The sequence below is a fragment of the Neomonachus schauinslandi genome, chromosome 5, assembly GCF_002201575.2.
Source record: "Neomonachus schauinslandi chromosome 5, ASM220157v2, whole genome shotgun sequence".
Taxonomy (NCBI): domain Eukaryota; kingdom Metazoa; phylum Chordata; class Mammalia; order Carnivora; family Phocidae; genus Neomonachus; species Neomonachus schauinslandi.
This window is the reverse complement of record NC_058407.1, coordinates 26,771,099-26,795,349: the sequence shown is the minus strand read 5'-3', so window position 1 is coordinate 26,795,349 and position 24,251 is coordinate 26,771,099. Positions and strand designations below refer to the sequence as shown.

The window sequence follows — 24,251 nt, the reverse complement described above, 5'->3', positions numbered from 1 at the left end:
TGTTGAAGTGTATGTATCAATATTTCATCCCTTTTTATTACAGAATAGTATTTCATCATACAGATAGACCAGAGTTTGTTTTTTCGTTCACCTGTTGATAGACCCTTGTATTGTTAGTTCTTACAAATAATGCTTCTGTGAACATTTACGTACAAGTCTTTGTATGGACATAGGTTTTCTTTTCTCTTTGGTATGCACCTACGAGTGGAATGGCTAGATTATATGGTAGGTATATATTTAACTTTTTAAGAGACTGCCATACTGTTCTCCAAAGTGGTTGTCCCATTATATGTTCCCACCAACAGTGCCTGAAAGTTTGAGCTCTTCTACATCCTTGCCAACATTGTATATGTCTTCTGAATTTTTCTCATTTTAATAAGCATATAGTGGTATCTCACTCTGGTTTTCATTTGCATATCTCTAATGACTAGTGATGTCAGGGATCTTTTCATGTATTTATTTGCCATCTATATATCTTCCTAGCTGAAGTGTCTGTTCAGATCTTTGGCATTTTTAAGTTGGGTTGTTTTCTTATTAAGCTTAGAGAATTCTTTGTGTGTCCTTTCTAAGATATATGACTTGCAAATATTTTCCTTCAGTCTGTAGTTTGTCTTTTCATTCTCTTAGTAGTCTCTTTCAAAGAGCAGAAGTTTTACATTTTGATGACGTCTTGTTCTTTTATGGATCATGCTTTTGGTGTCATTTCTAAGAAATCTTTACTTAAGCTAAAGTCGCACATGTTTTCCACCTAATGTTTTCTTCAGGAAGTTATATAGTTATGGGTTTTTCATTTGGGACTCTGATCCATTTTGAGTTAAAGTTTGTGTAGGGCACCAAGTGAAGATTGAAGTCCTCTCCTTGTCATGTGTGCGTCTGGCTAGCCGATTGTTTCCGCACCCTTTGTGGAAAAGACTCTCTTTGCTCTGCTGGATTGCCTATGCGCCTTTGTCGAAAATCCATTGTTCATACAGGTGTAGATCTCTTTCTTGACTTCAGGCTGTTGCATTGATCTGTTTCTCTATTTTTTCACGAATATCACACTGTCTTCATTTCTTTACAATGAGTCTTGAAATCAAGTAGTGTAATTCTCCAACTTTGTTCTTTTTCGAAATTATTTTGGCTATTCTGGTTCTCCTTATAAGGAGATCCTTCACATCTCCTTATAAGTTTTATTTTTATCTTTTATTTTAAAGATTTTATTTATTCTTTGACAGAGAGAGAGAGAGGGAACACAAGCAGGGAGAGTGTGAGAGGGAGAAGCAGGTTTCCTGCCGAGCAGGGAGCCCAATGCGGGGCTCGATCCCAGGACCCTGGGATCATGACCTAAGCCGAAGGCAGACGCTTAACTGACTGAGCCACTCAGACGTCCCAAAATCCCAGCATATTTTTAAATAGGAATTGACAAGCTAATTCTAAAACTTACAAGGAGGGGCGCCTGGGTGGCTCAGTCGTTAAGCGTCTGCCTTCGGCTCAGGTCATGATCCCAGGGTCCTGGGATTGAGCCCCACATTGGGCTCTCTGCTCGGTGGGAAGCCTGCTTCTCCCTCTCATACTCCCCCTGCTTGTGTTCCCTCTCTCACTGTCTCTCTCTCTCTGTCAAATAAATAAATAAAATCTTTAAAAAATATATGCTGAGATTTTGATTGAGAATGATTATGATTGAGAGTTGTTGGGCTTTCATAAGGCCTGTGTCCATGGGAGGAAGGTATTCAAACATCATTTTTATATCTGAACAACTGGAATTTTGAGACCAGTACAGCATTTAAAAAATTTTCCACAGCCTCACTTCCAAGTTTATTGAAAACCCACCTGTGCAAAATGGTGTTATTCGGTGCCAAAGGATACAAAGAAAAATAAAATGTTCTAATTCTGGTCCTTATTTCTTATAAATTCACCCTTTTTAAAAATCAAATCTCCCAGAGACAGAGAATAAGGCAATTATCTCAAGCAGTCACAGATAATTGGGAGAATCTGTGCTTTCTTGAGTGAGAAGGGTCCCTTTTGCTATGCTCTCTTCTTTCCCCCAATGGCTGCAGACTCATTCACCAAGCAGTAGACTGTTGTAGCCTATTGCTTGGTACAGGAGTCACAAATCAAACACCTGGAGGGCCTGAGAGATCCTGGACAAAGGAGAGCAGCCCAGCCACTGGGCTTTCACATGCATTGCGGGAGAGAGTGGATATTGGGGGTGACCAGCATGAGGATGACTCTGGTGAGCTGAAAAGCAAAGCCACAAATCTGGAATTTTGTGAAAGCTCCCAATTTTCAAATGCTGTCTCTGTAGTTTTTTGAACAGCACAGGCCAAATGAAACACATCTGTGGGCCAAATTAAGTCCATTGGCTACCAGTATGCAGCCTCTGATGGATGGGCTTTTTTATTTGCTTTCAGGATCAGCTCTTTCATCAGTTCCCTAAAGGATTTATTTCAACAATTACTTATTGAGTACTCATGACGTGCCAGGAAGTGCTCAGTGCCCAGGAAATGGATCAGTGATGGGAGGGACCCTTTCTGCCCCTGTGCTCGAGGGACCCCTACTCCAGTGTGGGCCTTAGGTGTGGCATAGAGACATTCCTGTCCCACCTCCCATTCTCTCCTCAATCTGCCCCTCCCCTGTATTCTGTCACTTGTTTCAGGCCTCCTGGAAGGGCATGGTTGATGATACTTGGAAGAGTCCTGGAAGGCTTCTCTAAGAAGGTGACAATGTGAGTTAATTATTGAAGGGAGAGTGGAAATTGGCCAGCTGAATGTACGCTAGAACAATGTTCATCAGATTTCTGGCTGCTACCTGTTCGTGGAACATGAAATCAATTTAATGGTTGAATCAGGATTAAAATAAAATAGGATATCATATAGTAAAGGTAAGTATTTTATATTTTGTTAAACTTTTTTTTTTAAGATTTTATTTATTTATTTGACAGAGAGAGAGACAACGAGAGAGGGAACACAAGCAGGAGGAGTGGGAGAGGGAGAAGCAGGCTTCCCGCTGAGCAGAGAGCCCGATGCGGGACTCGGTCCCAGGACCCTGTGATCATGACCTGAGCCGAAGGCAGACGCTTAACGGCTGAGCCACCCAGGCACCCCTGTTTTGTTAAACTTTTTGTTCAGTTTTACACACACATACATGCACATGCTTCTAATACATGTCTTTTTGGTTAAAAACCAGAAAAACATTGTATGGAAAAATTCCCAATTTTTTGAGACTCACAAGGAGATTAAAAGAATTTTTAATGATGACCCCATGTTATTTCTGAGATCCTTTCATAAATTGTTAACTTCAGCTGCTGACTTGCAACTATAAGTAGGCACTGAATACCTGCTGGGATAGGCATCTGTAGATCTCTCTGACTGTGCTCCCTTGCCAGGTCATGGTGAGAATGAGCAAGTGACTTTAATTCCTCTGATTTTCTTTCCTGCATTATCTTCCTGGTGAAATAAATGAATTAGTCTAGGTAGTTTTCACGCCCAAAGTTCCACGGACGTGCTTTTGGCACACTGCAAACAATTTGCATAAATAGCTAAATTTGCCCCCTGCTGGATCATTAGCACTGAAAAGTGCCCCGCAGCCTAGTAGGCCTCAATTAATATTTGTTGAATTAGCGTTATCTATTTTCAGATCTACCATTCTGTTTTATGTGAAATTAGGCATATCTGAATTAATTGATAAAAAGTATTACAGAAGTTTCACTTTAGGCACAAAATTTGAAGTCACGCAAATCCTAAGGAAATTAAAATTTTATCAAGAGTCAAAGTTCTGAAGCCAGGCAGGATTCACTGTGGTGCTCAGCTCTTGTTACATGGCCACGCTCCTGTGCTTTGCTCGGTTACTCTGGCCTTATGTGAGGTGAGGTGTTTGGAATGCACATCCTATGTGAAATGCAATTCCTCCATTCATTTTTTTAAAATTTTATTTTATTATATTATGTTAATCACCATACAATACATTGTTAGTTTTTGATGTGACCCATGTGCCCTCCTTAATACCCATCACCAGGCTAACCCATCCCCCCCACCCCCGTCCCTCTAAAACCCTCAGTTTGTTTCTCAGAGTCCATAGTCTCTCATGGTTCCTCTTTCCCTCCGATTCCCCCCCTTCATTTTTCCCTTCCTTCTCCTAATGTCCTCCATGCTATTCCTTATGTTGCACAAATAAGTGAAACCATGTGATAATTGACTTTCTGTGCTTGACTTAGTTCACTTAGCATAATCTCCTCCAGTCCCATCCATGTTGATGTAAAAGTTGGGTATTCATCCTTTCTGATGGCTGAGTAATATTCCATTGTCTATATGGACCACATCTTCTTTATCCATTCATCTGTTGAAGGGCATCTCGGCTCTTTCCACAGTTTGGCTATTGTGGACATTTCTGCTATGAACATTGGGGTGCATACGGCCCTTCTTTTCACTACATCTGTGTCTTTGGGGTAAATACCCAGAAATGCAATTGCTGGGTCATAGGGTAGCTCTATTCATTTTTTTTTTTTTTTTAAAGATTTTATTTATTTATTTGAGATAGAGAGAATGAGAGACAGAGAGCATGAGAGGGAGGAGGGTCAGAGGGAGAAGCAGACTCCCTGCCGAGCAGGGAGCCTGATGCGGGACTCGATCCCGGGACTCCAGGATCATGACCTGAGCCGAAGGCAGTCGCTTAACCAACTGAGCCACCCAGGCGCCCAGCTCTATTCATTTTTAAAACTAAGGTCTTAAAAGATATTTCCTGGGAACTATTAGTACCAGACATGTGCTGGGTCCTCACTCTGAATAAGCCAGACACACAGTTTCTGTCGGACTAAAACTCACGGCTCACCGTGGTAGATGCCACGTGCTTTCCACAGACTACGTGTGTGCTAGCTTTGGGTGGAGCCTGCATTCAGGGTCCCTGTCATCTCTTGAGATTCGGGGTCCTGCCTCTCTGTCCATATAATGGGCCGTCAGGTCGTCGATGTGGAAGTGGTCTGTGTGACCAATGCTAATTCTGTGACACTGTCATCTTCCTTCTCTCTGATTCCAAACGGATGTGTTTTTGTCTGTTTGTCCACCTGTTGTGCGTGTGCTAGGTTTCCACTGCATTTGCAGGCAATTAAAACATCTGCACCTTTCCTCCAGAACAGCATTTAAGACAAGCTGAAAACATTCTGTACCTTTATGCTTGATTTTCTAAGCTTGATAGGATGTCCCATTTATTGCAACACACATTAAATCTTGTTAGTATCATTCCATCAGTCCATCCAAATTATTTCAATTCTTGATTATGTCGATCACCACATTCATAGTCCCTTCCAATTGTGGGAAGGCAGCAACTTAAAAAACCTGCCTTCTATCCCTCTCCCCCAGTTGCTGGTAATAGGACTGGAAGTTTCGCTTTTAAGATTATTGTTGTGTCATAGCTTTGAAAGATTTTGCTTGGCAAATTTACATGATCTTCATGTCCTTTTGTTTCTTTGGTCTTATCGCTAAGCCATTCAACCCGGTGGAGCTCCATCAAAGAAATGTACTTTGGGTGCCTGGAGTCAGCTGTCTATAAGCACCTATTAGTGATCTTAACCTTCTTCTAGGCAGGTTTAGTACTGATAAGGAAAGCGTATTTATCAGGGTTGTTATTTTATAATTTATAATATGCAAAGCTTCTTCAGTTAACTCTCTTTACTCTTTACTGCCCAGGAACCAGCGGCAAAGATAGTATCAAGGGACCCTGGGGGCAGCTTGTTTCCTTTAGTTTGGGTATCAGTTTAAATATTGATGTTTTGATCTTGAAGACTAAAATAGAGTTACAGATATTTTTAAACAATTTTGAAAAATTTGAAGAACAGTCATCCGTGGGAAATAATGTGATTAAAGAGTTCATTTTGCCTATTTAGAAAAGGGGAAAACCCAAAATTTATATTTGTATAATGGAACTTCCATATAAAGAAATCTTTAATGTCATTTGCTTGTCACCTGTGAGAAAAGCAGGGTTGTCATTAATGTTGAGAATTTGCATTAGTCACTTACATACTCTGGGTAATCTACAAGGCACTTTGGAATTTTTCTTTCAAAAACTACACTCTGTTTTTAATTTCAAAAGGTAGTTTTTAAGCACATGTTTCAATAAACCAAGTAATTTTTGCCACCTGCCAGTAAATTTGTAACTGGGAAATACTAGAAATAGGGCTGCATTATGACCTGCATGAGCTGGAGGCACTCTTGCCTTTGTGGCCCCTTCCTCCATAAAAAAGTATTAAAAATGAGGTTTTTATGACTCTGTTGGTATAAAGATGAATATATTAATATTATGTATTCAAACATTTTCTTTGACCTGAAGTTCATTTTTTCTTCTCATTTTAAAAGAAATTAAAACATTTTCACGGGCTTCAGAAAGTATTGTGGGCTCTCATGGGCTCTCATCCCTGTCCCCACTGTGCCTAATGGATAAATAGACTCTGATTAGCAGTTATTTTTCCTTTTCGGTTTATTAACTGTTCTTTTGTGTTTAATGTCCATATTTTTTTTAGTGGGAAAACATTTCTGTAGAGCATCTCTTTTAAACTCAATAAGCAGCTGCATATTTGGTGGGAATGATCTGTGTCAGCTCTGACATTTATCAACAACTATTCTGAATACAATATAGAAGACTTTTGAAAAAATTGGTAAAACAGAAATGTACGTCCTTTACATAGCCAATTCAAACCAGCTACATGGCCTGAAGCTATCAGCCTTTACCCATTTTGTAATTTCAAACAGGATATAATGATCATGAAATATCACATTTTCTTCCTTTCCTACAGCAATGTAAAGCCATGTTTATCTCTTTTTTACTATCTAGGGGTTTTAAGGCTTAACAATAGAAGGTCAAGTGTTATTACTCATTCATTCATATTCTAGTAATGACTGCTATGTTTATAAAAATGATACATGTTCATTATAAAGAATCCAAGGAATGCAGAAACATATAAGGAAAAGATCACAAATCCTATCACTTAGAAATAAGCCTCAATAATAAGTGAATGTCCTGTTGGACATCTCTTTAAGCATGTTTGTAAATGGGAAGGTGGATGGATGGATGGATGGATGGATGGATGGATGAAAGAAAGAAAGGAAAAAAGAATGAAAGAAATGTTTTTAGAAAGGTAGAATTATATGATACATGCTGGTCTTTAAAAACCATTACATTTAATTTTATTTGAATTTAAAGTAAAAGAAACTAAGTGAAAAGAAATTACTAAACTTTGAATAGTTTTTTTTCACAGTAAGAAATGTTTTTGTTTTTGTTTTTCTGTGGTTAAGAGATGATGAAGAACTTGATGTTTTGTTTTTGTTTTTTCTTCTCCCCCAGTTACGTTTCTTGGTAGACATTAGTGCTGTTCACCCAGGTCTCTCCCCATCCTGGGATATAGGAGAATAGTACGTCCTCACTCCCTTCAAGTTAGGTGAAGCACATGTTTGGTGACCTTGTGACTTGCTCTAGCCACAAAATGTGAATGGAAGTGAGCAGAAGGTCAGTGAGGGATTGATGTATTTGATTGCCAGATCTCTCACTCTTACCCTTTCTGTCTTGGTGAGCATGGATGCTCATGTGAATGTGGAGAAGCATAGTATCAGTGCAGCATAGAATGCAGAACCAGCTCATGGATGCCCTGTGGGCCTGCAGTGGTGGGCATGTGAGAGAGAAGTGAAATCTTGTTCTGTTAAGTCACTGAGACTTAGGGCTTCTTTCCTACCATAGATAACAGTCCATCCTGACTGCTGCCATGTCCTTTAGAAAGTGTTGATTTCCTCTCTGCTATGATTGATGAGATCATTGGCGCTCTCACTGTCTTTCCTTCTTCCCTTCTGGATTTTGGTTAGTTACATTGCTGTCATTACAATGTTAAGATACAATATTTATATTCTATTCTATAATCTAACTTTAATTTTGATCATGTGTATTATTTTAATATAGTCAAGGTATATAGCATTGTCAAGACTTTCGGGGCACCTGGGTGGCTTAGTCTGTTAAGTGTCTGCCTTCAGCTCAGGTCATGATCACAGGGTCCTGGAATTGAGCCCCACATCAGGCTCTCTGCTCAGTGGGGAGTCTGCTTCTCCCTCTCCCCCTCCCTCTGTGCTCTCGCGCTCACTCTCTCTCAAATAAATAAAATCTTAAAAAAAAAAAATTGTTCTGAGCCTTCTTTTAAAAGTCTTCACAACGAGTTCTTGAGTTTTTATTACTGATTCACTACTGATTACCTATATATTTGGAAATTATCTTGGCTAAGAATAATATTCATAGACTATACTTTATTCCCCTTAGAATTTTGGAGGAATTGCTTTATTATCTTTTGCATTTAAAGTACTGTTGAAAATTTAACTGACTTTCTCCTCCTTGTAGGCAACTTGCCTTTTCTGCTTGAAGAATTATTTTATTGGACCTGGAAATTCAATTATCTAGCCAGAATATGTCTCACCGTTGATTTATTCTCTATCAGTTATTCCTGAAGCACAGTATTCTCTTTCATCTTAGAGGTTCTGCTGATTATTCATTTTAGGGATATTTTCTTGTTTTAGATCTTTGAATATTTTTGGGCTGGGTTTTCTACTTTAGGGATGCCCATTAACCTTTCAATGGATTGTATTTTTCTCTCTTCCATAGTCATCATTTTTCTCCAATTACTTTAAATTCTGCCTTTTATCTCTGTTTACCTCAAGTCTTTCCTGAATATGGATAAATTGAAGCACGTTAATTCTATGGTATTTCCAATTTATGAATTTCATGATGATGCTGTTTTGATCCTTAATTTATCATTTTAAAGTATGACAAGCTTCTTTTAAAATCTCATTTTGTTATTTGATTATCTCATTGTTAAGCTCTTGTTTTACTGTATTTATGTTCCTATTATACTTTTATTAAGTTGTTTTATGACAAAATGCTTTCTCTTATTTTTGGGAATTGTGGATTTTGGGGGTTTTTTGTCAGTTTTTTTTTTTTTTTTCCCCACATAATGCTTCCTTTTTAAATCCTTGTTTCTCTAGTATGTTACTCATTTGCCATTCCATTTCATTCCATCTTGTACATGATGGAGCAACTGGGTTCTGCCTTTGGTGCTCTGATATACTGGGGTGACTTCTCCTTGACCCCCTTCTGAACCCTTGGGGGACTGGCTATTTCCTGTTCTTTAGCTTAAGGGCACATGTAGGCAAAAGAGTCAGGGCAGGGGAGTGAGCTCAGCTGAGTTGTTGGTTGGGATGTTGAACACCTGTGCCCAGTAGTCTTTCCTGAGACCATGTGAAATGTCTTGTCACTTCTGCTAGGGATAGTCAGTCCTTGTTCCCATTTCTGATCTTCCCATACCTCAGTGTAGCAGTTACCATCCTCACCCTACTAAAGTCAGAAGAGAAATTCATTCCTCTTCAGATCTGGGGATATTAGAGTGAATCTCTCAGTTGTTTGTTGAATAATCAATACAGCTTCAGGGAATCAGGAATTGGAAGGTGGTTCTGCCATCTTTTTTCATTGGCTTATTTTTATTACCTTTTGTTCATTTCCTTAAATATTAGAGAGGATGAGGACTGGAACTGGCCTCAATTTGCCGTATTTACCCAGAAGCCATCTTGGAATCTGTCTTTCTAACTCTCTTCAAATTAAACATGGATGTAGCCCAGTTCAGTATAGAAAGTGGGTAGCTGCTTACGCTTAACCTTGACAATATTTTATTATTATGGAGTCATGCCCTCTTTTTATTTTCTATTCAGTGCCAGATTATGCAATATAATTTCTTTGGTTTTTGAATGCTAAGTAACCTAAAACTTAGTAACACTCTAGCCATAAAGTAGAAAGCAGAGCTAAGTGAATATATTGTAATTGTAATGGACCATTGCTTTTAATTTATTTATCCAACAACATTCATTTATGTAGTGAGTGCTGACTGTGTGCTAGGTACTATTTTGGGTGCCTGGGATACATCATTGAACAAAAACCAACAAAGCTCTCCTGCCTTGTGAGGGGTTTCCATTCTAGCAGAGATGGGATGAGTGTGTGGGGTGAGGACAGATAGCAACAACAAATACAGTGCATCCGTGGGCTATATATCAGAAAGTAATATGTAGATATAGGGGATCACAGAGTGGAATGGGTGTTGTGATTAAGAACAGGGTGGTTGGGGGGGGGCACTCCGTTTGATGGAAGTCACATTTGATGGACAGAGTCCATGGAATAATATTCCAGGGAGAGGGACCAGCTAGTGCAAGGCCCTAAGGTTCCAGGCTGGCTGGTGGTTTCAAGGAGCAGGGTGAATGGCAAATTAATGGAGGTGAGTCAGGTCTGTGCAAGTACATGAGAAAAATTAATGGCCCAGCAAGTTACAACATAAACTTTTAAAGTTTTTGTACTATTTTGAAAAAATTGATTCTACCAACATTCACTAGGTGTTTTTGTTTGTTTGTTTGTTTGTTTTTGCTATGGGAGGATAAGTTTCCATCTGTGATCTTTAAAAAGCAGAAACAAATTAGCAAAAACCATGATTAAAATCGCAGAAGTCTTTGCTCTGTCTAGAAGACAAATAGGGAAAAGTAATGCAACAATAAATGAATAGTTGTTCACTAATGAGAAATCAAAAAACAAGATCTGTAGAAAATAAAATTGCTTTAAAAAGATAGTATAACCTGTTATATCCAAATGAGGCTTTGGCGATCATCTGGTTTTACTTTTTACAAATGAGAAAACAGTCTGAGAGAGGCTAAATGTCTTACCCCAAGTTACATGGCTAGTTGATGGCAGATTCAAATTTAGATAGGACCCACGCTTGCTAATTCTTAGCCCCGAGCTGTGGCCACCCTATCTCCTGCCTTTTATTTCAGTGAGAACTCAATTATTGCTAATAGTTTTGTTGTTGACCTTCCATGGACTTGATAGTCAAATCAAGTTTTCCATTACAATAAGTATGATTTACTTGTATTTTGCAACAGGGCCTTGTTATTTAAGTGGGCGGTCACTTCATCATCCTGGAATCAGGTTTAGAAAGACCAGTTTATTTCTTCACCTCTCTGTGAGGACCACATTGTTCTCTGTGATTATCCATCAGAACAAGTGGTTCTAATTAGTTTTCTTTTCAGGGTGCTTTTCTTTCATTTCCAGGCAGCCAGTCCCTCAGCCAAAGGGATTTCTCTGCCCAGCCACTGCACTCAGGGACTGGGGCTCACGTGGGCCCTGGGAGGTAGCTGGTCAGGTTGGCTTTCTCAGGTTGGTAGCATCCCCAACCTCTCCATTCCCTTCCCTCCCACAATAAACCGTTCTTTCTGTCTCAAATACATTCTTTCATTTGTGTGTGTTTCCACTAATGGTGTTGTTTTGAAATATATATTTTTAAATTTGCATTGTTATAGGTCTCCTTTTTTTGAAGTATTTTATTTATTTATTTGAGAGAGACAGAGAGAGAGAGAGCATGAGCGGGAGGGAAGAAGGGAGAGAAGCAGACTCCCCGCTGAGCAGGGAGCCGATGCGGGGCTCGATCCCAGGACCCTGGGGTCATGACCTGAGCCAAAGGCAGACGCTTAACCCACTGAGCCACCCAGGCGCCCCAGTCTCCTTCTTTTTCTTACATTTTTGCTTTATCCTAACTGTCCAGCGTTCGTTCCCTTTGTGCTCTCTCATGTTTGTCTCTTCCCCTAGTAATGAGCTCAGAGATTGCTTCCGGCAACTTTTTCCCACGGCGTTCAGACATGACCCCTCATGAATCTGTATGAGAATTTTTTTGGGGATCTATAAACCCCAAAACAGGAGAACTGGGTTATAAGGCATATGTATACTTCCTAGCACAAACAGTGTGACTTTGTATAAACAGCCTTCTACATGTCCCTTATGGGTTTCAGAGTTTTTCTTAGGTACATATACATAGGAACAAGATCGTATACCACCTTCCAATTTACCCCCATGCATACTTGCTTGTGGAATGGCTGCCCAGTCCTCATTTCTACCAGCGATGAATATGGTTCCAACATCTCCACATCTCTGCCAAAACTTGGTATTGTCTAGATTTCTAGGCACATAAAGGAATTTATCATGATTGTTTCCATTGTTATTTCTTAAATTTCTGTGTTTGAGTATCTCTTTTTTGAGTTTCCTTTAATTTGAGTCGCCTTGTCATACCTTCATCCTTTTTTCTATGGAGGTGCTTATCTTTCTCCTCTTGGTTTCGGGAGTACCTTGTACAGTCCAGATAGTCCTGCCTCCTGGGTTTTAGACATTAACAAGTATCTTTGTCCATTCTGCTCTGTCATCTTGGGTGATGGTTTCCTTCACTGAGCAGAAATCTTTAATTTTGATGGAAAAAAAATCATCTTTTGGGGATTCTTTTAAAAAGACACTTCCCACTGCTGGTCATAAAGATAATCTCCATTATTTTTATTAACTTTGTAGCTTTACCTTTTATGTTTTACCTTTATCTACACAGATTTCATCACTGTTTATGATGTGATATGAAAGTACAGTTTTATTTTTCTCTGTATAATTAGTTTTCCCCAGTTTGGAGAAAGCCTCTCCTTTCCCTATTATAAAATTTTAATTGTTATTACAAGAATTGTCATGTTTATGTTATAATAATGTCATCCCACCCAGGGCATGAAGGATTCTCCATTTATTCAGATCTTGCTTTATGTCTTTTAATCAATGCTTCAAATTTTCCCCATTGAGGTCTTATGTGATCTTTGCTAATTTAATTTCTAGATACTTTATAGTTTTTATTGTTTATTTTATTTTTTATCATATTTTGTGTTTGATTGGCTTTTGTTTTAAGTTGTTACCTGGCAATTGGTTTTTGTTTTAGGTTGTTACCTGGCAATAACCTCTTAATTGTTTTAGTGGACTATCTTCTTTTTTTTTTTTTTTTTTTAAGATTTATCCTTTATTTGAGAGAGAGAGTGAGTGAGAGGCAAGGGCAGAGGGAGAGCAAGAGAGAGTCTCAAGCAGACTCCGTGCTCACTGTGGACTCCAAAGTGGGGCTCAGTCTCACGACCCTGAGATCATGACCCAAGCCGAAACCGAGTCAGACGCTTAATTGACTATGCCACCCAGGCATCCCTCTAATGGATTATCTATTAATCCTGGCCTTTTCTTATATATTAGATCAAATGGTCTGAAAATAGTGATAGTTTTATCTCTTCCCTTCAAATGCTTATACCTAACTTTTTTTTCTCTATAGCTCCGGTTAGTACCTTCACTACTATATACAATAGTAATGGTGACATTGGGCATCCTTGTTTTGCTTCTGCCCTTAAAGGGAAAATGTTTAAAAGATACCTATTAAATCGAACGCTTATTGAAGGCTTTTATAATCTTCACCAAGCTAAATAAGTTCCCCATATTCCTAATTTTTAAAGAAATCTTTTTAAGAAATCATAAATATGTGTCAAATTTTATCAAATACTTTTTTGTACCTATTAAGATAATAGTGACTTATCTCTTTGGACTACTGATATATTGAATTAATTGATCTTGTGATATTAAAATTATTGTAATCCTGGGATAAATTCTACTTGTTCATAATATATTATTTTAAATAGATCTTTTTTACTCAGTTAACATTTAGGATTTTTACATCTAAAATAATAATTGAAAAAAACCTGTAATTTTTCTTTTCTTGTATTCTCCTTATCCTGTTTGGAACAAAAAGTAAGCAGCCTAATAAAATAGGCTATAGAACTTTTGTTATTTTTCTATTTCCTAGAACAACTTATAGACGACAGGAAATTAAATGTTTCATGAACATTTGATAGAGCTCACCTGTAAAACTGTCTGGGCCTAGGGCTCTTTAGCAGGGGAGGGCTTTGATTGCCATTTCAATGTACTTAATACTTAGGTCTATTCAAGTTTGCTATTTTTTCCTGCACCAATTTTGGCATTATATATATCCCAGTATTGGTTCATCTAGATTTTAAAAATGTATTAGTATACTTGTGTTTATAGTTTATTGCTCAGCAAATTTTCACTCCTAATACCCTGTGAGAACATTTAGTACCCTATTCCGTTGGTCTTGGGCTTGGCCACATGCCTTGCTTTGGTCAATGGAACATCAGTGGACTCAGCCTGCAGCGGCCTTACATGGGAGGCCTTACATGGGAGGCCTTACATGGGAGGCCTCAAGGGAGGCAGGGGTTAGCCTTTTGCTCCTAAAAAGTGGCTACACTAGAAAGGGGCAGTCTCTTAGCTCAACTTTTTCTCTGGTCCAGCAAACCTAAAGCATATGATACTCCCATCAGTGATAGTGGTTCACTGCAGCAATGATTTGGGAAGGGCAATGTATTCCAAATTCTGCAAAGGAATGTATATAGTTTTTAAAAGTGCAACCCATGTCCAACCGAGTCACTTGTTATAAGGAACTCATATGTACTTACATCTCTGGTTATGACACAAAATAACTGAAGTTTAAAAAGGAATTTTATAGGGGGAGCCTTGGTGGCTCAGTAGGTTAAGCAGTCTGCCTTTGGCTCAGGTTATGATCTCGGGGTCCTGGGATTGATCCCAGGGTCCTGCGATCGATCCCCGGTTCTGGCTCTCTGCTCAGTGGAGAGCCTGCTTCTCCCTCTCCCTTTGCCCCTCTCCCCCACTTGTGCTCTCTTGCGTTCTCTCTCTCTAAATAAATAAATAAAATATCTTTTTTTAAAAGGAATTTTATAGTTAAAATCCTTTCTGTTAGTGTAGATTCCTGAGCTTAGATTAATCTGAGTCTCCTAGCTGTTGCTTATGGGTCTGCTTTGCCTTTCCTTTACTCCATAATCTTCAGTCTTTGAACTGTGCTTTTGAATCCTGTATAGTTCCTCTTTTTTAGGTTTCCATTAAGGTGGCCACATATTATAGAATATAGATCAAAAAGAGGAGGTTGACCAGACAGGAAGATGGGCTTGCAGACTTTCCTTCACTTGGAGATTGCACACTTAGCCAGGATAGACCAGAGGGTGCTGTCCATACAAAGATTTGTTGGAAGAAATGACTTCTTTTTCTGGTACAAACAAAAAAGTCAGAAGCACATAGCTAGTGGAGATGGTGAATTGGAAACTTGACTTGGAAGAACTTTTTTAACAATATGATGAGGTTTTTTTTTCCCTTCCTTCCCCTGTGATCCTCTGTTTTGTTTCTTAAATTCCACATATGAGCGAAATCATATAATTGCCTTTCTCTTAACTATGGGAAACAAACTGAGGGTTGCCGGAGGGGAGGTAGATGGGGGGATGGGGTAACTGGGTTATGGGCATTAAGGAGGGCATGTGATGTGATGACCACTGGATGTTATACGCAACTGATAAATTACTGAACTCTACCTCTGAAACTAATAATACACTATATGTTAATTAATAGAATTTAAATAAAATTAAATTTTAAAAAGAATATGATAAGTTACTGTACATCGAGTTCCATATTGTGCTCAGCAAGGGGCTAAAGGTTGGAGGAATGCAAGAAGTAGAAGACATGATCTCTGTCCATAAGGAACTTGGGAGACAGAAGCATCCTATAAGAAACAAAAAAGTTAAGTGTGAATCTTTTAGACCTGACTCTAAATACAATAGGAATTGGAAAGGAGATTTTTCGTGGTTAATTAGGTATGAAAGAGGGAGGAGGAGGTAGTTGGAGATGTAATGACCACAGAGATGGGAGGGTGGAAAGATGGAGGGCACACAGGGAGATGGGGAGTGGGGCGTTTATCCCTCCAAATGGATGGCTTCATTGTGGTAGATGGGCTTGGTAGAGAATGTTGTTTTGTTTGAAACATGGGAGTTTTAACTTCACTGAGAATGGGATTAAAGAGCTGCATGCAAGGTTTAGAATCTGTATAAGAGAGAACAGTCTGTGGGTATAGGAGGAGCTAACTCCCTGCTTAGGATATTTAAAACTAGTTGATACTTATGTCACAGTATCTGGTGGTTCTTAACCAGGCACAGTACTGCCTAACCCCAGGGCATGTGGACTTGTGTGCTTAGGCAGAGCTGCAGGCCACGGATGCGAAACACCCTGCCGTGCATGGACAGCCCTGCATAATGGATGGCCCTGCCTGAAATGCCCGTGATGCACTTGGTGAGAAACACCAGACTTCCCACACTTCAGTCATTCGGGTTCTACTGGCACAATTTTTGCTATATCTTTGTACCACCTGTACTGCTAACTTACTGCTTTTATTTAAATTTACTTTTTATTTAAAAATTTACTTTTCGGGGCGCCTGGGTGGCTCAGTCGTTAAGCGTCTGCCTTCGGCTCAGGTCATGATCCCAGGGTCCTGGGATCGAGCCCCGCATCGGGCTCCCTGCTCTGCGGGGAGCCTGCTTCTCCCTCTCCCACTCCCCTTGCTTGTGTTCCCTCTCTCGCTGTCTCTCTCTCTGTCAAATAAATAAATAAAATCTTTAAAAAAAATAAAAAAATACAAATAAAAATTTACTTTTCTTTTTTTATTATTTTTGTGTCATTCTATATCTGCTTTTTAACTTTTATTTACTTATCTTAGTTCTTGCAGTCATGAGTTTGAAATGTTATTTATACTTTTCTAATTGTATTAAAATAGAACATGACTGTTCTAATACAGAATGTTCACCCATGGACCACCTGATATCCTCTTGTACACTGCTCGTGGTATGCACATCAAGCTCTGAGAAACAGTGGCCAGATGGTCACAGTGGATTAATTCATAGCTTGACCTGATTTTATATAGTATATCCTTGGATGTTGACACTAAAGCCTTGGGACTCTCATTTTTTCAGTAACTTCACATTCAGCAGAATTCATGCATTGGAAGGGCCTCGTGAGGATACTTCTGCTTGAGGTCAGACAGCACAGACAGCTGTTATTGTCTTCTCATGTCTGGAAGGCCTCCTTGGAAGGGCTTGACGTGCTCTTGGCTAAGTAGTGCTTCTGTGCCAGTTATCTTTGCTCCAGCCTGCGTCCCCAGACTGCTGGCCATCTCCCAGTTATGGGGCAGTATTCCCAAGGGATATGTGACCCTAAAAGTGCGGGGGAATGAGAGCAAATACTGCCCTCACTCCCAAATAATTGGCCCAAAGCCTATGTTGCATTAAGAGTTGGCCAGGAGTCAGAATGGTGACGGAGTAGTGGGACCACAGAGGCTCCCTCCCCAGCACCTGATGAACTGAACCAAAAAGCAGTTGAGAACAGAAACATTCTTCAGCATCAACCCACCAAACAAACAAAAAAACAACCAATCACAACTTTTATGCCAAAGGAAGGCAACACCCCACCCAACCCTTCAGAAGCAGTCCTGGGAAAAGAAGGGAAGGGTACAAAATCCTAAGGACCACTACTAATTCAGATCGGTATGAAAGAAGTTGGTGGGGGAGGTGAGTAGACGGCCTTGGTAAATGTCAGGAGACATCAGCAGCAGAGGCAGGAAGGCAACCCAGGCAGGCCATCTTTGCATTGAGCTACAGGAAAGAGACCGCAGGAGTGCGTCTAGGCAGAGCAGGTTCTGGTATAAGACATTTCATTGGCTTCCAGAAGAGAGAACAGCACACTGGACCCCCAGCCAGGGCAGGCCTAGTTCTCGTACCTCTCCTCCGTGGCAGAACACCACGTAGAAAGCATCAGCCAAGCACAAATTGTAGCTCAGAGAGAGAGAGAGTGCCAAGGATACCTTGGCTTACTATAAAAGAAGCTCTGGATAGAGATGCTCATGTTAAATGTGAGCAAGATGAAGATAAGTGTCATGACAACCATGTGAAAATGCTACAGCAGTATAAAGACAGGAACATGGATTGCAAAGAGTAAACATACAACCAGTTGGGCCTGAGCAGAAACCCAAAGCAAGAAAACTCAACCTCACAAGTATTTTGTGCTATCGGAGAGCTCAGGATCAGTTCAGTGGAAATAAAAACTCAACATCGTTATGATAAAACAAGAATGAGATTTTAAAAAAATGTTTATTTTCAATTGTGATAAAATATCTATAACATGAAACTTGCTATCTTTCCCATTTTTAGGTGTACAGTTCAGTAGTGTTAAGTGCATTCACACTGTGCAGCCAACCTCCAGAACTCTTTTCGTTTTGCAAAACTGACTACCCATTAAACAATTCCCCATTCCCCCCACCCTCTCCCCTGGTAACCACCATTCTTTGCATCTCAATGAATTTGACTACTGCAGGTACCTCATAGGAATGGGATCATAGAGGACTTGTCCTTTGGTGACTGGCTTATTTCATTTAGCAGAATGTTCTTAAGTGTCACCCATGTTGTAGTTTGAGTCAGAATGTTTTCCGTTTTAAGACTGAATAATATTCTAATCTATAATATACCACATTTTGTTTCTCCTTCCATTCCTTGATAGACACTTGGGTTACTTCCACTTTTTGCTATTGGGAACAATGCTGCTATGAAGATGGGTGTATAAATATCTCTTTGAGTCACCTGCTGTCAGGCCTTTTGGGTATATGACCCAGAATTAGAACTGCTAGATTGTATGATAATTCCATGCTTCATTGTTTAAGGAGCCACCATACTCTTTTCCATAGCAGCTGTGCCATTTTACATCCTCACCAACACTTGTTATTTTGGGGGGTTTTTTGACAACAGCCATCCTAATGGATATGAAGTGGAATGGGATTTTTAAAAGACACACTGAAGAGGGGTACCTGGATGGCCCAGTTAGTTAAGTGTCTGACTCTTGGTTTTAGCTCAGGTCAAGATCTCAGGGTTATGAGATTGAGCCCTGTGTTGGGCTCTGCTCTCAGTGAGGAGTCTGCTTGGGATTCTCTCCCTCTCCCTCTGCCCCTCCACCTGATGTTCTCTCTCTCTCTAAAAATAAATGAATATATCTTAATAAAAAAAAAAAGATAGATTGAGGAGCCAAGAAAAGAAATTGAGGAAAAAACACAGTACAAGGTTTGAACCAGAAAAAAAACAAAACAAAATAAAACAGCATAAACATAACCAAACATCAAATGAATGGCATAGGGGAAAAGCATGAGATGATCACAGAAAAGGAGTTAAAGTAATAAGACAGAAAATGACAGCTATGGTGGATGGGGAAAGCCATCTAGCATCTGGGGCAGAAAAAGAATGCAGAGATATGACATAGGAAAATTTTTCTGGAAGGGAGAAAGAGCTAAATCTTCGGTCAGAAGATCATGTGACATACCTTAAAAAGCAAATAGAGAATGACCAAGATATACCTGATCTAAAGCTTCAGTACTGTAAGCCCCAGGCTGAAAAAGCAAGTTATACAAAATGGGGGATGGTCAAATTGGTGTCAGAATTCTCCATAACCAACATTCCCCTCCATAAAATAGGAGCATGATCTACAAACTTGTGAGAGGAATAAAATTACTTAAATAATGTAAAATTTTATTTATAATTTAAAGCATAATATTGAAATGATACGAAATTGTTTTCACAAATGTTACTATTCAACAATGAAAGCAGTAAGCAGACAGTCTTGATCTGAAGGAACTAAAGGAATGTAGTGACCATGAGCGTTTCTTGATAAAAATTACCTTATGATGAAATTGACCCAAATGACTCAAATCAATGGGTGATGGGTATTAAGGAAGGCGCTTGTTATGATGAGCGCTGGGTGTTATATGTAAGTGATCAATCACTAAATTCTACTTTTGAAACTAATATTACACTGTATGTTAACTAACTAGAATTTATATAAAAACAAAAAAATAACAGATTCAGGAGTTGAAAAGCCATGATTAAAAAAGAAGTAACAACAAAAAAGAATTGATGAACATTCAAACCATTATAAAGTAGTTTTAAGACTAAACAACTTAGGGGGAAGATTATTGTCCCAGAACCATAAAAATGTTATGCACCCAACACAACAAAAATGATATAAGCAATGGGGCGCCTGAGGGGGCTCAGTCAGTTAAGCATCCAACTCTTGATTTCAGCTGAGGTCATGATCTCAGGGTTGTGAGACCGAGCCCCGTGTTGGGTTCTGCGCTAGGCATGGAGCCTGCTTAAGATTCTCTCTCCCTTTCTCTGTCCTTTGCTCCCTGCTTGTGCACATGCGTTCTCTCTCTCTCTCTCTCTCTAAAAAAAAAAAAGAAAAATGATGAGGTATGAGGAAAGGAAGAAGAAATATCAAGTGTTAATTATAGAGCATTAATGTGAAAATATATAGTTTACCTCTTAAATTTTCATATACTTTTTTCAAAAGCAGCGTTAAATCTTTTGTGTGTGTATATGTGTTGCTGTTGTTGTTTAAATATTTAACTGTAGGTCAAAAAGCCATTTAGTTTTCACTTCTGTTTCTTTTTTTTCTGTTACATTCAAGCAAAATTAAATAACCTTTATGAGAAAAAAAACTATTAATACAGGATATGTGCCTGAAGAGATGTCCAGAATGATGTTCAACAACTCTAAGTACAGTGGTGGGTTATTGGATGACTTGTTTTCTCCTTTATACTTTTTTATGTTGCTTATACTTTTTTAATGAGCCCACATTTTTGTAAAAGTGCCCATAGTTTTATAAAAGCCATGAAATCATTACCGTTAATATAAAATATTGGTCAGTAGTATTGTCATTATTCTAGTTGCTTCTTAATCATTTAAAAAAAATTAACAGTTTTGTCTTGACAAACACCAGAAAGAGCCCTTGACGGTATTTTTCCAACTCGTGCCTAAGATATTGGCACGAGGCATGTGCAGTGGAAAACATTAGCTATTCTAATAGGATGTGTTTTGCCTTCTTACTGAATTCATAATCTAAACAATGAGCTGGTGAGTGTGAAGTGGGATTGACTCGGATTCCCATGATGCTCGTGACAGAAAGTATAGTACAAGTGTAGTGTGGTTTGTTGTACACATGGCTGAATGACGAATATGAAAACCTCACTTCTAGTTTGGGCCTAACCAATAAGCAGCACCAGAATTTTGGGCGTTTGGAGTGCTTCTCAGTCTCTGCGCTTCCCTACGTTGAACTTCTTTCTTTCTTGAATTTCCCATGGTCTCCTGCCTCTGGGCCTTTGCACAGGCAGTTCCCTCTGCCCAAGGCACATTTCCTTACCTTTCCCTTCATGGGGCTCTTTCTCGTGTTCAGGGCTTAGCTTTAGCCTCCTTCCTCTAGAAGGCCTTCTGCATTGTCATGGATGGTGCTTCTTCCTGCATGCCTGAGGCTCGGTGTCAGAGTTCCCGCAGCAGACCGGCCTCGGGAAGACTGGGATCTAGGAAGTGCAAGGTTAGGTTCTCTCATTGCCCTTCCACAGCACATGCTTTTGTCTTCCTCCTCTGGGCTCTGCCAGGGTGGTAACTCTCCTCCTGCTACCTCATGGCCTCTGAGTTTTCTTTTCTTCTCAGGAGGCCTCTTTGGTTCTGCTTCTGTTAGAAACTGCAACTTTGCTTGGTAATGTTCAAAGTTTATCAGGAGAGAGAAGCTGTTCTATTTAGCCCATTTCCCTCTAGCACTAGCCATTCCTGCAGGAGAGAGTGTCACCCCTGCGCTCACAGGCCCATACCGGGGGGGAACTGGGGCCCAGGCTGGCATTCTTAATTCCCTCTGAACCCCCTGCTTCGCCTCTCTGGTAAAAGAGATGGAAGGGGAGAAGGCATGTTACAAAGCGGGAAGTGCCATGAAACCCTAAACATACGTGTTATATATAAAAGACCAAAAAGAAAGATCAAATCATTATCAGTGGGGTTTCTCTGATGGGATTTCTAGTTATTTTTATTTTCTTGTTTTCACATTTTCTGTAATAAACATTTTCACAGACGCTAAATGGCATTTTGTAAGCTCCTATATATGACCTTTTCCTGAGCAGCCCCCAAGAAGACTAGGGAGAGTTGGCTCTGCCAGATGAAGCATTGTGCTGTTCTCTTCACATTTTTCATCTCTGCCCCCATCTGATGTGTTTGTTTGCTCTTTTCACCCTCATGTCTTTCTTTTCCCCAGATGACCAGATGACTGGGATCCCCCTGCACATCCTCAACAGCTCCCCATCCGACCAGCAGATCAACCAGCTGGCTCAGAGGCTGGGCCCCGAGTGGGAGCCTGTGGTGCTGTCTTTGGGCCTGTCCCAGACGGATATCTACCGCTGTAAGGCCAACCACCCCCACAACGTACAGTCGCAGATGGTGGAGGCCTTCATCCGCTGGAGGCAGCGCTATGGGAAGCAGGCCACCTTCCGGAGCTTGCACAGAGGCCTCCAGGCCGTGGAGGCGGACCCCTCGGTGCTCCAGCACATGTTGGAGTGATGGGGTCTCCCTCCATCAACCCACAGGGGAGTGTGTCCCCAAGTTGCGTGTGCAGAATCCTGACTTTCTCCCAGGGCAGGTAGTTTTGGGGGCTTGGTGTGGGGGGGTTCTTTTCTTTTTAATGATCTGTAGATGAAAGGAGAAAATGGGATTTCCAGTTGATGTTACTTGAAAGGCCAGATTACTCAGTAGCTCTACCACATTGACTTGACAATTCATTGTTTTTAGTTGCTTGAAGATTGAATTGTTTTAATTGTGCAGGTTTTAATTGTGTGAGTGCCCTTTAATAAACTGGTAAATCATAATGGCTCCAAAAAAATTACTGTCTTATCATATTACATGCAGGTGTCCTATATATATACATATATATATATATATATAAAGCGTCTACTTTGATATTGCCTGGGAACTGAACTGTGGACTTTGCTTTAATTATGATGATAATAAAAAGTGAATTACTCTATATAATGTGGCCTTTCATGAGACAGTATTGTTTGTTTTTCCTCATTTCCTGTAGTACAGAGATTAAGGGTGTAAAAGTCCAGTAGTCCTTTTTTTGAAACAGAATTACTAGTAATAACAAAATGGTTACTTTCTCCAGTCAGGATAAATCGCTCAGACAGGGTGTCTGAATTAAATTTAAGACACTGAAGCTCCCTGCAAGACCAGTTCAGATACCCGCATGCATCCCTGAGCCCTTCATCTTTAAGAGATTGCTTAAGAAAATCCTGTGTTTAAAGGACTTAGTTGGGGGACAAAAGAGGGTGTGGTCTTTCCGTTGACGTTGTCGTGATTGAAGTGTTACGCTCCTAAGGAGTATGACTTAGTCTTCTGTCTTTCTATTAATGACACATGGTATTTGTCAAATGCTTTACTGTTTTCAAGGTTTTTCATATACGTGATTTCATTTGGGCCTCACAAAAATCCTACGAAGTAGTTGGGCAAGAGAGGTGAGTCTCCTTCTGTAGTGAGATTAAGTGATTTGCTGGGGGCGAATGAGCTAGAATGTGTCTTTGGAGCCCTGCTTCTTTCCAGCTGCTCCCCGCTGCTTCTCCTCCCCTCTCCCGTGCTCCTCGAAGAAGCTTGAGTCCTGTTCTCCTGTTAGCAGCATTGCCGTGGACAAGCTGCTCCTCTTCTCTAACCCTGCACAAAAGAGGAAATGATTGTCCCCTCCTCCAAGATTTTTGTGATAATTAAGGGAAAAATGTCTGCCCAGGACTCATCTAGTGCCTGGCCCTTAGCTCTCAGAAGTGGTAACTGTTCATTTGCTGCTGTGGCTGCCCATGGATGAAGTTCACAGGCAGAGCTGGTTAGTGGCTAAAGCTGAGGGCACTGCAGAAGGAAGTGCTGCGACCATGTTCCCTGCCAAGCTTTAACATGTGATGTAATTTACTAACTCTACCATGGGTCCAATCAAGAGAGGGACAGGATGGGGCGCCTGGGTGGCTCAGTCGTTAAGCATCTGCCTTCGGCTCAGGTCATGATCTCAGGGTCCTGGGATCGAGCCCCGCATTGGGCTCCCTGCTCAGCGGGAAGCCTGCTTCTCCCTCTCCCACTCCCCCTGCTTGTGTTCCCTCTCTCGCTGTGTCTCTTTCTGTCAAATAAATACATAAAATCTTTAAAAAAAGAGAGGAACAGGTGAACATGCCCAATTCGTGATCTGTTCTTCAGAATAATTGGGGGATCTATTTCCTAATCCTAACCTAACCCAGGATTTTTTGCAAAGGGAAAAAAAGTGTACTTCTTACCTCTCTCTGTTCTGGGACAAGTGTATAGAATGGTAGAGTTGAACGTGAAGTGACTGCTCCGAAAGGTGACAGTGGCATGTCAATTGCATCCTCTCAGATGTCTGGCAACCATAATTCCCTTGACTAAAAAAGATCGGTTACCTAACAGTTCAACAAACAGTTCAAAAGGATGGTCTGCTGGCCTCATCAGCTCTAATTTTCCGTTTTGTAGCCCAGCCATTAATTCATTGTCTTATAAAATTCTCAGACTTTTGGCCCCATCACTGCCCTGGTGAGACTGTACTATGGCATCTTCAGCAAACTGCCTGCTATTCTGAACCTTGAACTTGTTACTTGCTGTTTGTCCCCCTGAGTTTGCTAA

General features: G+C 40.2%; 1 protein-coding gene across 2 annotated transcripts in view; it reads left to right on the top strand.

The window, feature by feature from the left end:
- Window positions 1-22,620, top strand: part of CRADD (CASP2 and RIPK1 domain containing adaptor with death domain) — a 170,985-nt gene extending 148,365 nt beyond the window's left edge. Inside the window, exon 3 of one of the 2 annotated variants that reach the window (XM_021687525.1) lies at window positions 21,841-22,620. In XM_021687525.1, coding sequence (XP_021543200.1) covers window positions 21,841-22,142 — 302 coding nt within the window. In that variant the 3' untranslated portion in view covers window positions 22,143-22,620. The remainder of the gene's footprint in view (window positions 1-21,840) is intronic. The other variant, XM_044914739.1, reaches the window with a different exon arrangement.
- Window positions 22,621-24,251: the final 1,631 nt, after the last annotated feature.